Source organism: Corythoichthys intestinalis, chromosome 9, assembly GCF_030265065.1.
Source record: "Corythoichthys intestinalis isolate RoL2023-P3 chromosome 9, ASM3026506v1, whole genome shotgun sequence".
In the NCBI taxonomy this organism is placed as follows: domain Eukaryota; kingdom Metazoa; phylum Chordata; class Actinopteri; order Syngnathiformes; family Syngnathidae; genus Corythoichthys; species Corythoichthys intestinalis.
This window is the reverse complement of record NC_080403.1, coordinates 36,499,096-36,517,530: the sequence shown is the minus strand read 5'-3', so window position 1 is coordinate 36,517,530 and position 18,435 is coordinate 36,499,096. Positions and strand designations below refer to the sequence as shown.

At 38.6% G+C, this 18,435-nt stretch overlaps 1 protein-coding gene across 8 annotated transcripts in view; it reads right to left on the bottom strand.

The window, feature by feature from the left end:
* The window catches only part of magi1b (membrane associated guanylate kinase, WW and PDZ domain containing 1b), a 220,767-nt gene that overhangs the window by 3,710 nt on the left and 198,622 nt on the right, over nucleotides 1–18,435 (bottom strand). For 4 of the 8 annotated variants that reach the window (XM_057847217.1, XM_057847216.1, XM_057847219.1 and 1 more), the window contains 7 exons: nucleotides 18,237–18,429; nucleotides 17,189–17,554; nucleotides 13,023–13,226; nucleotides 10,340–10,433; nucleotides 9,475–9,562; nucleotides 8,601–8,744; nucleotides 5,877–6,015 (listed from right to left, as the gene is read on the bottom strand). In XM_057847217.1, coding sequence (XP_057703200.1) covers nucleotides 5,877–6,015; nucleotides 8,601–8,744; nucleotides 9,475–9,562; nucleotides 10,340–10,433; nucleotides 13,023–13,226; nucleotides 17,189–17,554; nucleotides 18,237–18,429 — 1,228 coding nt within the window. Of the gene's footprint in view, nucleotides 1–4,418; nucleotides 6,016–8,600; nucleotides 8,745–9,474; nucleotides 9,563–10,339; nucleotides 10,434–13,022; nucleotides 13,227–17,188; nucleotides 17,555–18,236; nucleotides 18,430–18,435 lie in introns of those variants that run through there. The other 4 variants (XM_057847220.1, XM_057847221.1, XM_057847218.1 and 1 more) reach the window with 4 other exon arrangements.

Here is an 18,435-nt window from a genome sequence, read left to right as displayed (position 1 = left end):
AAAACTTAACTAGAACTTAAAAATGGCTTGTCACAAATAGAAATTCAATTGAAACACTTTTAAGTGATGTGTGTTATCAAGCGTAACGACATTTTTAGGTATATATATATATATATATATATATATATATATATGTTTTTTTTTTAAAAATAAGATCTAAAGGTTTTTTTGAGTGAAAGCAGTGAATTAGTCTTTTTTTAAATTCTAGTTACATCTGAGATGCAATTGTTGGCTGTTTTCAACAATATACATCGAAAATAAAGACATTGATTGACTGAAAATGGTTCAAGATTAGATGAAATGTCTTGTTTTCTCATATATATTTATAATTGCTCTTCACCTAAAAATATATTTGTTTTACCCGATTACTCGATTATTGAAAGAATTTTCAGTTGATTACTCGATTACTAAAATATTCGATAGCTGCAGCCCTACTACAAACATACGGCCACATAATTCTACGGTGGATATCTTATTAGGGCTGTCAAATGATTAAAATTTTGAATCGAGTTAATCACAGCTTAAAAACTAATTAATCGTAATTAATCGCAATTCAGACCATTTATAAAATATGCCATATTTTTCTGTAAATTGTTGGAATGGAAAGACACAAGACAGATATATACATTCAACATACTGTACATAAGTACTGTTTATTATAACAATAAATCAACAAGATGGCATTAACATTAACATTCTGTTAAAGCGATCCATGGATAGAAAGACTTGTAGTTCTTAAAAGAAATGTTAGTACAAGTTATAGAAATTTTATATTAAAGCCCCTATTAATGTTTTCGTTCTAATAAAATTTGTAAAATTTTCAATCAAAAAATAAACTATTAGCTCGCCATTGTTGATGTCAATGATTACAAAATCAGTCACACCCAAGCGCCAGCAGAGGGCGACAAAACACAAAAAAACACACGTAACAAGTGCACGTCACTGTGCTTTCATTTTAATCTGAGCCGGGTATGTGCGTTAATTGCGTCAAATATTTTAACGTGATTTAAAAAATTACCGCCCGTTAACGCGATAATTTTGACAGCCCTATATCATATATATCGAACTAGATGCGAAATGACAGATGACGGTGGCGTTAGAACATGTATATCGAACTACATGCGAAATGACAGACTTGCCGGCGTTAGTAAACTGCTTAAAGCAGTAAACTTCTCTGGAAAGCTCTCTTGTAGCGAACCTAAATAAATTTTTATCTAAAATACTCCTAAATCGGCAAAATCTTGACATCTATTTAAATGATGAAACAGTTTTAAAACTTTCACATCTCGAAGGTAGACAGAAATTATGGAATAACGGGAGCAATTTTAACAACTTTAACGGTTGATTCACAACATTAAATTATTTGAAAGTAGTTTAAAGCTGCTGATACAGAATGGGGACTTGAGCATTTTATTTACTGTTTTGAACTGTTAACTTGGAACTGAAATAGTAGTTTGGTTTTGCTTGAGAGGATTTTTAAACAATTATGGAACTAATGTACGAAACATTAAAAGCGCAAGGGGATGGGCGGTGTGGCAAGAAATAATTTATAATCGAATTGTAGCCTCTGATTCGTAATCGAATCGTTAGGTGCCCCAAGATCCCCACCTCTAGTTTATACTGTAAATAATATATAGATACCTTAATTTTCTGACTATAAACTTTTCCCCCACTACGAACTCTGCATTTTACAGTTCAGTGCGGCTTATTTATGGATTTTTACAGGTTAATGAGCTGCATGCCTCTGTGTGTAAATATTATAATGTAATGTTGGACACCTGCTGGTTATTGTCCAGTGAGGCTTATGTATGAATAAAATAGTTTTCTTGTAAAATGTGGGTGCGTCTTAAAATCTGGTGCACTTTATAATCCAAAAAATCTGATATATAATGGATTTTTTCATTTCTATATTCAGTACCCACCCAATTTTCCAAGAAATTGGTATTTGTTCCGCGAGTGGCCACCAGTGCGCGCTTTCGTTAGCGACGATGATTATGAAAATATTTTGTCAACGAACACTTTTTTTATGACAATGACAATACGATAACGAGCTAAAAATGTGTTTTGGGAAACTAAAACATTACAATACGAATGCCAGTTTTCGTCTGACGAGAATGATATGAAAATGTGCCATAGTTTTCGCTACATGTTCACAATGTGTGACATTTTATGTGTAGTTAGCCTGTATCTAGCAGTGTCTGGTTGTGTCACTCTTAACTAAGGGTTGGAATGTCGACAAATTTATCTGCCGACCAGTCTCAGATTTTATTTGCGACCCGTTGACTGGTCTAAAAGCAAGAAAACTCGCAATTGAACACACATTTTAATTAAAGGTTTGAAATGCAAATCGCCAACAGGCGACTATGTTATCGTCTGCTGCATCAAAATACTGCCAAATGCTGCTGACTTTCTTGCAAGGTAGCGTCCTCATCTTAAGACTTTACTTACCGTATTGGCCTGAATATAAGACGGCCTTGATTATAAGACGACCCCCTCTTTATCAAGACTCACGTTTGAAAAAAAAAAAAAAAAAAAAAAGACTTTTTGAACACCAAATTAATTTTCATACAGAAAATAATTACAGTACATGCGAAACAAATGATAAAAATATATTTGAGAGAAAAAGCATGTTATTTTGCCTCATTCAAATCTTAATATCTGAACATTTAAATATGTGAATTAAAGTGCAATCACATTCATAAATGAATGGCTTCTGGTTTTTGAAATGTAAATAAACCAATCTATTGTGATAAAACAACAAAATCGCAATAACTGCATTAACCATCAAAGTGAATTCTAACTGTAACTATAGTCTTGAAATGAATCAGAATAAGGAAAAACATTGCAATAAAATAATGAGAGTGGCTGAGATCTATCATGACAGAACATCGCTTCAATGATATCTGGCGCCATCGAGCGTCGTGAATGGGCAGAGAGTACGGTAACTGAGATCTGTCATGACAGAACATCACTTCACTGATATCTGGCACCATCTAGCGTCGTGAATGGGTATACTATCTAGACCGTGGATATAAGACGACTCCTTCTTTTTCAGGCTTATTTCAATGCAAAAAAACACCGTCTTATATTCAGGCCAATACGGTACTTACCTAAATTTTGTGTCCCTGCCCAAGAATTCTCTCCCTGGCTGCTCAGCTTGTTTACAAAGAGGCAGAGGCGCAAAGACCAAGATGCATGATGCTGCATTTAACAGTCTAGTAAAACACAAAACGTTTAATAAATGAGTAGGCGGTTAAACGATTAAACGACTAGTGGCGCACATCACTAACGTAACGTGCTGAGGCCCCCCCTACTCACCACTGTTGTCTCCAGTCACTGAAGTTTACACACACTTTAAGATTTGTTTTCATATCTTGGCCAAAGAGAATATACAATGTTGTTTTGGCTTTCAAAGGTCTGTGCTGAGTGATCATCACACGCTAAATGTAACCCTGAGTGTTAGCATTAGGCTAATGCTACAGCGAGCGCCCTCTTAAACTCTTTTTTTTTTTTTTTTTTTTTTTAATTTTACATACGTTTTGTGGCATCCAGGTGGGTATTATTCATTGTAAATAATGTACTGTTTTCCTGAGTGTACAGTATATTATCACCAAGTTAGCATTGTCCTTGTAGATGCTACATTATGTGCTCTTTTGTCAATGTTCATTCAAAATAGTTGGAAACCTTTATTTATTTGTAGTACATTTGTAGTAAACGTCGACTAAAAGTAGACGAAATTAGTCTTGAGAAAACAAACATATTTCAAAATGACTAAAATATGACTAAGACTAAGAAGAATTATCGTCCAAAAGACGAAGACTACAATTAAAAGGGCTGCCCAAAAACAACACTGGTGTCCACATATGCATACATATTTTTTAACAACACAAGTTGTACTGTAATTATTTCAGTTGATTCATTTTTGAAAATTCTTGTGAGAACACGTTTCACTTGTACAAAACTTATCGTTTCAATTTTGAACTGCTGCGAAAAAGCTTTAATCCTGTCCATGGTCGCCTAGATATGATAGGCTTTGGGTGCAGCATGAAGCAGCATTGAAGAATGTGGCGGCAGTGCTGGCAACACATTGTGGGCAGATGGAAAATGGGGCTAGAGCACAGGCAGGTGATGCCACAGCACACATACATCAGGATGGGAGGATAGAAGGCGAGAAAGACCGGGAGCGTGGGGGCACTGGAGCAGAGGACAGTTACAAACCGTGGTTTGATTTTGGAGGACAGAGGCCTCCCCCATCTTGTCATTTCTCAAACATGCAGTGAGATGGGGAGCCACCACCCCTGAAGGAAGACAACAGCCCAGCGCAATACCACACCAAGGATAGAAACAGATAAAAGAGAAAGAGAAGTGGTTTTAGATCACTCACAAGCAACTTAAAGAAAGGAGGATTATTGTCTGTATTGAGTTTCAATGGAAAAAAATGTTTATTTGACCACCGAGTCATTCAGAGCAAAGAGACAGTCCGGGAAGTTCACCAAACCCCTCAGTGGAAACCAGCATTTACAGAGAAAAGACCCGCAAACAAATTCACACTGAAGCCCAAACCAATACAAACAAGGTCACAAGCAAACATTTTGAACACACAAGCAGCTAAGACACCTCTGCGAAAAGAAAAGAAAAAAAAAAAACAAAGAAAAAGTGACACTCTTAGTCTCGCACACATCCACAACATCATATGAAGCAGTTTTACATTACTGACAGGTTTCAACGGAAATGTAGGCAAGGCTGTCAAAGACTGTGCCAATGAAATAATTCAAAATTAAAAAAAAGAATACAAGGTCACATGATGTCACCGTAGTTGTGCACGAAAAGATGAGCACATTTGTAGCGCAAATCAAATCACTTGTCAAGACAGGCAAAGGTAGCGAAAGCAAACAAAAACAAAACACTGTACATTGAACATGACTATCAATCAAGGCTGCTCAAACGATTACAAAACAACTTCCATAAATATTATGGAAAATAGACAAAAGGAAAAAGATCCAATTTACACTGTTGACAAGTTCATGCAGCAATAGACTTATCCAGTTATATGTGGCTTTGCTTTATGCTCTGTACACAGAACAAAAATACTTGTAAAAATGCCTCTATTTGTTCATCTCTGTACAAAACTCTATATAGTGGGAGCACTTACTTTTTTTTTTATCGTGGATGGGTGGAGTTCCTATTGTCACAGCTTTTAATTATATAAACAGTGGGTGCAACAAGATGGAATTAGTGAGTAATGTCAAGCATGTACGTGAGTGAGGTTCTTTCTTTAACCTTGCATTTGGGTTCCCACTGAAAATCCTTAGTTCAGTAGCTTACATTCACGTTCAATAAATATCATAAATATTTTGTGGCACGTCCTGACAAAAGCTGTGTTCAAGAGTAACTCCCATTTAATTATGGGATGCCTTGGTCAAGTTTTTTTTTTTTTTTTTTTAATGTTCCTCTTCAAACGCTATTAGGGTTTGATGAGGAGCTATCACAAGAAACATGACATTTTCACTATATGGTCATTTTAAACCTTGTAAACAGTTTATGTGGTCACAGACCCACCACCATTGTGTTAAGTCCCAGCAGAGGATTTCTGCTTGAAGGTGAAAGTGACAGTGGGATGACATGGACAGTGGGTGACAGCAGGACGGGTGACAGCACCCCAAAAATCCCAAAGCGCAAGCGTGACCTCCACCAGAAAGACACCAGACAACACTCAACCCTCTCCCTCCCTGGGGGGTTTATCCCAGGAGTGGGCGAAGGTTCGCAGGGAGGTGGATTAAGATTCCTTCCCCTAGACCCACCACCGTCCACCGGGCGTCCCCTGGCTCAGGGTGTGAAGATGGGGGAAAATGGAATGTTTTCGTAGATTGACCCACCATATTCGGGCACTGAGCCATCACCTCTCTTCAGCACCAGATGGACACGTCGGCCTCCGCTCTTAATGAGCTCAATGGCTCGCGAGTGCTTCATGCCCTTAGTGCTCTCGCCATTGATTTCTAAGATCTCATCGCCAACCTGGGGAAATAAAGAATTAGATGGGAAAACAGGTGAATAAGCGGAGGAGATGTGAATCAAAGTACGGGGTTGCAGCATCAGAATAATGTAGAGAGCAGTGACGGGGTAATAAAGTACATAAGGATATGTCTGACAGGTACCAAACTCCAAAGCGTCGTGGTGACGGAGGAAAAGAACAAAAGAAAGATTCGAGGTTACACATTTAATCGTCTAGGTTTTCCTTCTCCCTCAAATTAAAAAAAGTTTTTCTCTAAAGCGGCAACTGTGATGCTGCGAGAGCACGATGAGAAAATAACAGTAATAAAAACGATAACACTTTCTTTTGGCCAACTTGCTCTCATGTTCTCATATCTAAGAAAGCTAAAGGGAGACAAGGGAATTGCTTTGAGTGCTATCGCTGACATATCTGTAACCTATCTGTTCACTATTAAAATTTACAATGACAAAAGTTACATCTATTAAGGAATGTAAAATAACCATTACAGCGGTTGAAATACTGTGTGTCAAAAAACAAGCAAATAGGGAGGTGCACGCAAGGCAAATAAAATATTTTTTAAAAAGATTGTACAGATTGGATGAGCTCATAAGATTAGTTGATTGTTTTAGATTGTTTTTAGTAATTCATCAAATGTATGCATTACAAACCATAATTACTTATATTATCAATTGAAAAGTAAATTAATCTTTTTTTTTTAAATGCTGTTTTATATACTCATGATATTCATATACAGTAGAATTTAGAATCTAAGCTAATTTTCGGAATACAAGGCACTCCTGACTATAAGCTGCCAGCAACCAAGTTCGACTCAGAAACGGCATTTGTTCATAGATAAGCCGCACTGAACTATAAGCCGCTGCTGTCCTCACTGTATTATGGGATATTTACACCAAAAGATATTAACTGGTGACACTTTATTTGACAGCGGCATCATAAGACCAAATTAACCAACAGGCTTCAAGTAGCTTCATTTGGCCATCACTGCTCCTTCGGGGGAGACAGTAAACATCTGCTGGCACCTGCTGTCAACATTGTTGTTGTCAAACATGCCTCCTAGCATGCATTGCAGTGCTACAAATATAAATAACAATCAAAATTCATGTTCAGTGCTAATTATTACTTCAGTTACTGTTCCACTTGTTTCATTAATTGCTAGTTATGGTATTTGGTAACACTAATTAAAACTGATGCCATAAGACAGTCATAATTATGACATGACACTGCCTTGAGCATTAATGAATGCTTATGACAGATGTCATTTTGAGTTATCCAGCAAATTATCTCACTTTTGAATAGCTGTAAAAGATCAGAGCTGGACATAAATGGAGTTACTGACATAATTTGCCGGATGACACTTAAGTCATTTGCTCCCAAAAACATGTAAATACATATATTTTTAATTGTTTCAGTGTCCCAAAGACGTATCTATACATCTTTTACTTTTTTTTTTTTTTTTTTTTTTTTAAAAAGACATCTCTGGGTCGTGATGCAATTTAGTTCCAAAGCACAAAGATGAAAATCCAACTTAAAGCAATAAAACTGGCCACTGGAGGCCAGTAGCGCATTTGGTAAGACCTGCAACCCGGTTCAACGGCAACAAACGGCCAAGCTGCACGGCCGGGCACCAGCGGAAGACAACCAAAGGATGCCAGGCGGTGGACGACCGAGCAGAACGACCGGGACCACTAGTGCAGCGAAGGATGCCTTTGAGTCCGTGCTGCTCGCGTGTAGAGCCCGCAGAGACTCAAAAAAATTCATCTTTATGAGAAAGACGGCGATGAGGGAAAAGTTTAACCGGCTGTCGCGGCCAGAACAGCGTCATCTTTCAGTTAGTTATGTGTAAATAAATTGTTACTTTGCTATCAAAAGCTCTATTTGTCTCGTTGTTTATGTTATTTTGTAAAAGGAAAACATTATTCAGATGTTTGGGATGTAACTAAAGCAAAAAATAGCTGTGTATGAGTCAAAGTTATGTTTGAAATGTATGCTTTCACAAAAAACTCAATTTCATTCCGTTTTTTCATCAGAAATTTGAAAATTGCTCCAGCTATTTTCTAATGCTGATTTCTAAAGAGTGGAAAAAGATATGAACTAACTTGTTTTCTGCTGAAAGAAGAGAGTCTAATCTTTCTTTTGGTGGGTTCCATGTTTATATAGCAATAGAACAGAATTTTCTGTGGGCCTTGCAAAATCAGTCAAAATCCAGTAAAACGGACGGGAGCGAAGGGCCTTGCTCCGGTGAAAATGGTTGGGAGTGAATGAGTTAATGACATCCGTCATAAGCATTCATTAATGCCCTTGCTAGTGTCATGTCATAATTATGACAGTCTTATGGCAGTCTTATGACGCCGCTTTCAAATAATGTGTTACATATTAACCCCCCCAAAAAAATCAACAAATAAGATGCACTGAATTTTAAGCCGCAGGATTCAAAATGAGGGGATAAAGTAGCAGTTTATAGTCCAAAAATTACGGTAAATTGCTAATTTCAAGTCATGTGGAAAAAAAGACAGAAAATTCTACTTATAAAGCTACTAAGTGCTGCACACATTGCTTTAATTACTTGTACTTTGTATAAAGTCCATACCCTCATTTTTCCGTTGCGGACAGCTGCTCCATCCTCAGCTAGTCTCAGTACATAAAGGTCCATGTTGTATTCTCTGCCTCCCCGCAGACTGAAGCCGAAGCCTTTGCTATCTCTGTCCAGGTCTACTGAGTAAAACTCTGAATCCTAATGGAGGTAGACACGCACACGCAAAAAAAAAAAAAAAAAAAAAGGGTGGGGGGAGAAAAAGTTACATCAAGGTCACTTTTTTGGATCAGATATGAAGATTTGCTTTTTCTTTCTGGTGGGCTTCAATTTCAGCTACATGGAACAGAGGCCACCCTCAGTCAAGTCACACCTGTATGTACGGTGTATGTGTGTCGGCGCGCAGGTATGATAAAGGATCCTAAATAATTGATGCGCAAAGCTCAAGGCGAAGTACGAATGCAGCGTCGCAGTGCATTGCAAGGACAGTCAGACAGCTGCTTTCGTCCTCCTCACCCACCTAATCTTCCCTGCTGAGCGATCAATGCTATCTGGAGGAGCCATCTCCACATAGCGCCACATTAATTCAGCAAAGTACATGGCGGACTGAGGGGTTACTTTGAAAGCAGGTAGGATTTTCTTAATGCAAAAGAAAAAAATCTGATAATGCCAGCAGGAGAAATACTTAATATAAGTAAATAAAAATACACCTTGTTTGTCCTTGGGTTGGGAAGTAAAAGGATTAGTCGATGCACTGAGGGTTAGAGGAAAAACGGGTTGTGTGGCTTATAACAGCTCCTTGAATGTGCGAAGAAAAGAATGAGGGATGGTGGCAGAGATGTGATGAAGGGACACTACATTGCAGGGGTGTTGGTTGGCTAAGTGGATGGATGAATGGAATAATGGATGCACAAACAACAGGGTTTCTTACCTGTGCTGAGACTTGTGTTGGAGGCTGTGGGGGAGGCGCTTGAGGGGCTTTGAAGTCATATGACTCCTGTTTTGGTTTGGTATTGTTCCTGAAACACAAATATTGCAGGCTTGATTTGAACAGTTGAGTGTTTTGATGCTACACGCTAACCAGTCACTTCATTAAGGCTGCAAGCGTATCTGATTCCAATCGGATTCCTCCTAATATCTAATTTTTTGGGGTGAGTATTCCCACTATTTTTAGCAATTGTGCAAATCAGATCTCTGTCTTTTAAGACTTGGACACATTAATGACACATCTGATGGATTGCCATGGCGACAGCATAGAGGGACGTCACAGACAGTCAAAACCCATCTGAGCTGTTCAGACTGAGAAATTTCTTGTCCATATCTGATATTAAACTACATTCCATATTTGGTTTCAATGAGTCTTGCAAAAATCAGATTTTTGTGTTTTGTAGCTGTTCAGACGACAAAAGAGCCATCCAGTTTAAATCTGGATGGGCTAAAAGTCAAGATTTTTGCTGCTAGTCTGAAAAAGGCCTAAGTACCAAACAGTATTATATTTGTCAGTGACGATGAGAAGTCAAACGCGATGAGATGTGTGCAACCTCTTGGGAATGAGCCAAGGCTGAATTAAAATGTTAGTCAGTAGTCTGTCAGGTGTTTAAAATTCACAAGCGAATCAAAAACCAACAATACTGATAATTCATTTTAGGCTCTGCCAAAAGAAAATCACAAATTTTATCATTTACAGTTGTTCAGCAAAATATTTTTCCATTTACTGTAAAATATCAGTTTAATGAAATAAAATGTATTTTTCACAAGAAAAAATATTGATTTAGAGAAGCAAACATTACATCTACCTGGCCTCTGGCGCTGCCTGTTGCTGGCCTGTGTGAGTGGTGGTAATGGTGGCAATCTTCTCTGCATTGGTCAATAAAGATGCATTTGATGATTCTGAAGATGACAGAAGACAACAATTTCTAGAAGAAGCTAAGATGTCTTTATAAAATTATATGTATACACAACTTGTATACACACACACACATAACATTTAATATCCTAGTTGTTGACTAAAAAAAACAGGGCAAAAGGCATTGGCCTCAGTTATGTATGAATGCTTGTAAGGAGAATACAAAAAAAACTGAGGGCAAAAGGCATTGGCCTCAGTTATGTATGAATGCTTGTAAGGAGAATACAATGAACAACATGTGTTCATTTATTCTGTCAAGTTGTCTGTCAAATAGCATTTTATCTGCAAAAGACATGTCTCACCCCCAGTCTTTCTGCCAGGCAGTGATTGATCAAACAACAAACATGCACTTGAAGTCTCAGGAGAAATTGAAGCCCTCACATATTTTGCCTCTTATCATTGCACAGCTTCAATCGTAGTTGGGTATCAGTGAATCTGAATAAGTTTCAACTTGGAAAACAGGGTACCACATCATTAGTCTTGCTACAAGAACAACGTAATCTTAATCAGGTCTCTACAAGGAACGTGTGATTAGAATTCTTCCCCCTTCTTGTCTCAGCCTTCCACTGACGCTTGCTCTTATTTCTTTCTCGTCAATGTGCATCTCCACTTTGCAACCTGTTGGTTGAACTTATCTTCGCATCAAAATATATAAGGGAAGAGGATTATTTTATTCTGTTTGGTCCTTTGCATGAACTTAAAACCTTGTTAAAACCACCCAATTTGTAGTTCATTCACAGCAAATACGTTTACATTCCTATGAAATGGCTGCTTGCCTGGATAAAGCCTATTCCATCCGTTCAGGGGCATCAATTCACCCCCGACTCCACCTTCTGTTCTACTGCTTCTTTCCATTTAGCCCGCCCCCAGCTGCTTCTCTCCAGAAATTAATTGAATAGGCTTTCTCCACCGTCATTTTCCACTCTTGTCCGACTAAATTTCGTACTTCACAGCACATTCTTTAAGCTGCCTCTTTCAAATGTCCTCTACTATGGCAGCTTGGACCGAGTAAAAGAAAATAAGGGAGGAAATGAGAGGAGTGTGGGCAAACGGTGAGACAGGGGAATGTGCGGAATACAATATAGTCTGTTGTTCTTACAAGCTTTTTAATGTTTACAGAAAGAAAATATATGATTTTATCAGAAGCAAAACTGAGCTTTGTCTGCATTACAAGTCTTAGCTGCAGAGGCTCTAAAGGAGGTAGGTGGTCACCGTGCATAAGAGGACGGTACAATCCAGAGAGCCATAAGTCAGTGTCAGGAAAAAACTATCCCAACCTCGCTTATCTCAGTGGAGCCTCTTTGCTGTGCTATTTATTCACGTCAGAAAGTTGAGAGAACTAAACAACATTAAAAAAAAAAAAAAAAAAAAAAAAAGGGCCTGATCCGCCAGGTGGACACAGAAAAAGAATTTAGATACACAGGTTACAATCTTCTCCTAACTGCATGTATATCTCTGTGTCATTCTCCATATAAAAAACAAACATCTCGACAAAGCATGTAGTCATTTCCCTCTCACTTGGCTCCCAATTGTTTGTCTCCTTGGCATTGCAATTTTGGCTCACTGTTTTCAGCAGACAGTCAGCGGGCCAAAAAAAAAAAAAAAACCTTCAAGCATTAGAAATGGGCTGGAAGTGAGTGGTGAGCAGACAAATAGCTCCAATTTCTACCAGCACACAGACTGACAGGGTTTCATTGCGCACACAAATACACTTAGACAATATTTGTATAGCATGTCAGATCCATCTGTCACTGCAAAGTGAAGAGAACGCCACCTACAAAATATATCAACTTTCCATATAAGCCCTTGAAGAGAAATCAGGAACTATTACGAAAAAACAAAACAAGATGATTTGATGAAGGTCATATCTGCCACATTATGAGTCAAACAGGATGAGAAGTTTCCAAAGAATAGAGATTAGAACCTTAATAACCTTAATAATACAGTAGTTCTGATAAAATCATGCAAAAGACTACTGAATGCTGAGCAAAGCTCATTTTTCCAGTTTAATTCCCTCATCAAAATAGTTAACCAAGCACAAATTATGTGTGATTTTAATTCACGTCGTCTTATATTCGCGGTCTAGACATTATACCCATTCTACCATCCATACCCATTATACCCAAAATCACAAGGGGTGCAAATATTTCTGCTCCTCACTGTGTATCAATGTTAGGTGAAGTGTATTGAAATCATAATGAATACTAACAAAAACACTATAACCATCAGCAAGATGACTTTATTGGCTCCCATTGCCTGTCTTTGTCAGTCATGTTTGTTATTGTTTTTTTTTTTCCTGTACTGGCAAAAGTCGTCAAGGGATGCACATATTGCTTTTCTAGTGACAATGGATTGTTCACTACTTTTAAAGATACACCGTGGGATATATTGTTGCCACTAATATGAAACAAACGCACTCAACAACACTGCAAAGCACTGACCTCGCTGTATTTGGCATAAGAAGGTGGCTAGAGAGTTTCTGAATACAATTCTGTTTAAATAGTGATTAAACTAACCTGGAGTCCTTGCAAAATTCCCCTCCCAAAAAATTCTGAACAGTTGATTCTACTCACCGTCTCCAGGAATGATGCGTAGTGTAACAGTATTCCCGGCTTCCTTGATGAGGTTGACAATGTCCGAGTGGGACTTGTTGGTGATGGAGCATTGGTTCACTGCCAGGATGCGATCTCCAACCTTCAGCTTCCCACAGCGGTCTGCGGGGCTTCCCTCAATGATCCGCCCTATTTTGTGAGGCATGGCCACACATGCATTGCTAGCTATGGTCACCAATGACATGTTGTGATGTGTATTTTAAAGTGAATGTGTGGATTTATGTGGTAGAATTTGTGGGGGGGAAGGAAATAAGTTGGAGATAGGGAAGAAAGCAGAGACAGGATCAGAAGGTTAAGCGTTAATTCACCATCAGCCAAGAGTGAAGCCAAAGACACAGAGAAGCTGATCAGAAAAACTTGCGAAGCAGAATGCAATTTGCCAACACAAGGAAATATTTATCTGCTCTGCAAAGAAACCTGTCATATTACACTATTACAGTTTCCAACATTTTCTTTGAAATGAGTTATACTAGTACACGCCTTTGACTTTGACTAAGAATACTGTGTTGTCTGCATCCCGGAGAAGTCGCATGAGATGACAAACGTGCACCAGAGCTGAAAACTCCCAGCCACCTTAAGGGCATCCGGTATCTCTTTTTTCCTACTTGTCACTGACGTCTGATAGCTGTCACTGCAAAGTGCACTAACTCGAACACTATCTCACTTTTCATTAATGCCTCCTCCAACACAGTCTACGGTAAAAAATAAATATATATAAATATATATATATATATATATACACAGTACAGGCCAAAAATTTGGACACACCTTCTCATCCGTGCGTTTTCTTTATTTTCATGACTATTTACATTGTAAATTCTCACTGTGGGTAATAATACTATAAATGAACACGTGTGGAATTATGTACAAAGCAAAAAAAGGAGAAATAACTAAAAACATGTAAAATATTCTCGTACCTTCAAAGTAGCCACCCTTTGCTTTAATTACTTTTTTGCACACTCTTGCATTAACTTGATGAGCTTCAAGAGGAAGTCACCTAAAATGGTTTTTGACTTCACATGTATGCCTTTTCAGGGTAATTAGTGGAAATTACTGCTTCATGAATGGGGTTGGGACCTTCATTTGTGTTGCACTGAATGAGGTGTGTCCGTTTGGCCTGTACTGTACAGTATATACAGTGGTACCTCTACATACGAAGTTATCGGTAGTTCGTTCCAGGACCTTGTTTGTAAGTCAAAATGGTTGTAAGTCGAGCAGGATTTTCCCATAAGAATACATTATAATTCCATTCATTCCTTCCAAAGCCCGAAAACCTACACTAAATCCTTAATAAATACCGTTAGTAGTATTGAAAATAGCAATTACAAAGAGCAAAACAAATACATCATGAATAAAAATCGGAATAATAATAATACTAATAATACCTGTAATAATGTAAAGAATTGGTTTCTAATGTGGCGAATGTGTTTTGTGTGGTGTACCTGAAGGCACCGCATGGCTAACGTGCCAGAGTGAGAGAGGACATTTTACTTTTTTACTTTTCATGTTCAGCTGAGGTGGACACTAAGCATGTTGTGTTGCACAAGTTATAAAACAAATGATTAAAAACCTGATGAAGCTGGTGATTTTTTTGGTGACGCTACAATCTTAATAATTGTCACCTTAACTTATAAAGACTGACGAACTGAGGTCGGAGGAGGACCGTCGAAATCGTAGACATTCTACGGCCGTATTGTCAAGCCAGTTCACGGATGCGCACCCCACGCTCATATTTTTGAATCATTTCCATCTTGATTTCAACGGTAAGCCCCAAATTATTCCTTTTTTCACCACCTGCACTAACATAGTTGGAACCCATGTTGATTTCGCTCACAAGAAAATCTGCAATTCGTCAGTCTTGCGGGAAAACAAACTGCGGCACTGTCATAAATCGTCGTATTTCGAGCATGTGGTCGGATGTAGAAACAAAGGGTGAGTCAAATTTTACGTCGGATGTCGAAAAGATTGTGTGTTGAAACGCTCGGATGTTGAGGTACCACTGTATACTGTGCATATGTATATTCAACTGGAAAATGTCAAGTCAATTAAAAAATATGTAAATGCATTTTATGTGAATTTTATTTTATGCTATACCTTGTAAAACAATTTATTGGGGTCCTTAACACTAGCGTAAAAGCAAAGTTTGTTCCTACAAGTTTCCATCAGATATGTCTTTTGAAATTAAACATGGCGTAAGCCGACCAATGAAAGGGAACTTTGCTTTTCTGCTTTATGAGCCAAATGTGGAGAGCTTTGCAGTTTTTCAGTCCACCCACGCATAAAAAAAGGCAAGCATGGAGAGCAGTGCAATACCCAAGTCTGTTGTAGACAGAAAGTCAAGACAATAGGGCAAAGTGTGTGTTGCACATAACACAACTAACTTCCAAAAAAATAAAAAGGCTGTTCGGAATATCTGTCGGCCCAGGAGTAACAAGTACAAGCTTGTTGAGTCAATAATTGATTGCCCTTGGAAGAGTGATTCTGGCTCGGACAAATACAAGAATATGGATGGATGGACAGTACAACCCAACAAGTGCTATTGTCACTTAGCGCCCACCTGCAAGCTAAAGATATTTAAGTAGAGCTGAATGATACAAGTATCTTATGTAAGCCGCACTTCACTCGTGATAAATTATGAAAGCTGTGTGTGATTAAAGCAGCAGCTGCAAGCACAGAAAAGGTTTACAAGTTTGACTCACATGAGACAGAAAGATGAACTACTATTTTAGAGCAGTGTTTATAATACTCTTGCTGTAATACTATAACCAGGGGTGAAAGTGGTTAGAATTTCTCTCCGATGTGAAGGTGGCCACGGAGCAAATTTTATGGAGAAATTGCATTTATTTATTTATTTATTTTCTTCGGGTGGGGTGGGGTGGGGGGGGGTGTCAAAACTACTTAAATGCAAAGAAAACTTTTATGTTCAATTATTTCTAAAACACATACAAATACAGATTTTCATTTTAAAAAAAAATCAATGATTTGCAAAATAAAAGTTAACAAAAAAAGCTATAACCCCAACCTCTATCTCCTAATTTGTATTTTCCCTCATTTCCTCACATACTAAATGCCAAATCTCAATTTTAACTACTGAAGAAAATGGGATGTACGGTATATTAAACTTGAAGATAATGTAAACATTTACTTTTTGTTGTGTTTTTTAATAATAAAGATATAAGTAAAATACATTAAGAAAAATAAGTACAAATGACTTATATTATGCAGAGTGAAATGGAATATATTTTGAAGATCACGCAAACATTGACTTTTTTAAATCTTAAGGAAATGGATAAGTGGCCCCAACATAAATGAACAAATATAAGTCCAAAGTGCACATTGACAGCTAAGATGTTCTGAACCGCCCCATCAGAGCAAATGAAACTAAATATGATAAATAAGCCTCCTTAACACTTCGCTTGCTCCTAAAGTTTTGATCCATTTTCTGTTGCACTGCCCTTTTTTTTTTCTTTCTTTCTTTTTTTTTTTTTGCTATTTCAGAAAACATGCACATTTGAACTAATCACAGCTGACTATCTCTGGTGATCACGTCAGTATGTCAGCCAATTGAACATATAAATGAGTCCAGGCGTTTTGCTTTGCTGGGTGCATTCGCACATTGACGTGACTCGTCATCATCAGACTCGTATAACTGCAGTAGCTGGGGAAACCGCCATGCCGTCCGTGGAATAAAATAATAATAAATATCGGTGGAAACGCATTACGCTACACAAGCACTTTATTATGCTTGTTGTTAACACTTGTGTATGTAAATCTGATGTTGGTAGATTGTTTTCTTCTTGGAGATGAAATGCATGTGTGGCAGCTTTGTATATATATATTTTTTTTTAACATAGCGTTTTGACAGTTGCCCTCATATTTTCGGAATCAAAGCACAGTATACAGGAACAGCGTTCCGGCCCTGAATCTTATACCGGAACTGCGTTCCTGACCGTTCTGGCCCACTTTCACCCCTGACTATAACTGTGGTACTTTGGTGTTTTATGGATGGCAAGTACCCATGAAGATAATTGAAAGATATGGTGATTTGGAGAGGCGTACAAGTGTGTTTCATATTTCAAGAAAAAAAAGAAAAAAAAAATCTGAGTGCAAAGAAAGGCTTCACTTACCAAAGGTGGTGCCAGCCTCAGGCCGTGACACGGATGACACAATGACGAATCCGAATCCCTCGTTCTCGCCGCGGCGGATCTCTACATCATAAGGCTGCAAGGTAGAGACGGGGACGCTGGAGGTTAAGTTGGGAGGCTGGGTCGAGGTAGTGGCAGCTGGTACGGCGACCACAGCGTTAGCGCTACCCCCAGCCCCTCCCCCGCTGCCAATGCCAGAGGTGGAGCCACTGCCTGAACTGACTGTGTTGAGCGAGTTCTGGCTGCCTTGTGGAGTTCGCTTTCCTATCTCTTCTGTCAGGCTGGGGGCCTGGGTGCTGCTATGGTGGGAAGATGCAGGCGATGGAGGTACATCTCCCTCAGCTTTAACTAGAGATAGTAGATAAGACAAATAGGGATACAAAATATAAGGGGAAAAATAATGTAAGCCTAATTATCTAGTGACAAACTGTGGCCGAGTACAATTATGCAAGATGTTCAATTGATTGGAAGAGTGATTTCAAAGAAGCTTAAATGAAAAAACACAATTGAGTGCTATACCATCTGTCCCAGTTCAAGGTGAAACTTAATATCATGGAGACATTTCCATCTTAGTAACTAATTTTAGTAGAAAGACTGCCACTGCAACAATTTGTCACCTAATTGCTTCAGCACAGAACAAGAAGAGGGCCCGCCTTATGTATCTGGACATTTCATTTTCCGTACAGCTACAGAAGGAGGGCGCTGTCATCAGGCCGAAGGTTGACCAGCCACTCCATCATAGTTATAGGTCTTGCTTTAACAAAGTGCTGAGGAGTGGCGCCTCACACAAATCGGGTCGATACCATAGAAAGGAAACGTGTGCTGGTTCCAATGTTCTTGATACAACAGCAATGTTAATCCAGAGTTTTAAAGAGGCTTTTCCAGCTGAATGCACAATAAATTGTACATCTGCAAAAACTCACATGTGTTTGGTTCGAGAATATATAAACAAAAGAGAGGCTAACATTGTTCTATAACACAACTACTCCCAATTAGAGAAGATGGTTGAAATATTGACAGTGATTCATACCGGCATAGCTAGTTTTGCGTCGCACGGTGAGGTTGACGTGACCCTGCTTGGCGGCCTGCTGCATCAGTTGCACCACCAATTGGTGCGACTTGCCCACCACAGCTGTGCCATCTACACATATGAGCTCATCTCCAGACCTCAAGCGTCCGTCCTCGTCTGCCGCGCCGTACTTCACTATGTGACCAATGTATATCTAAAA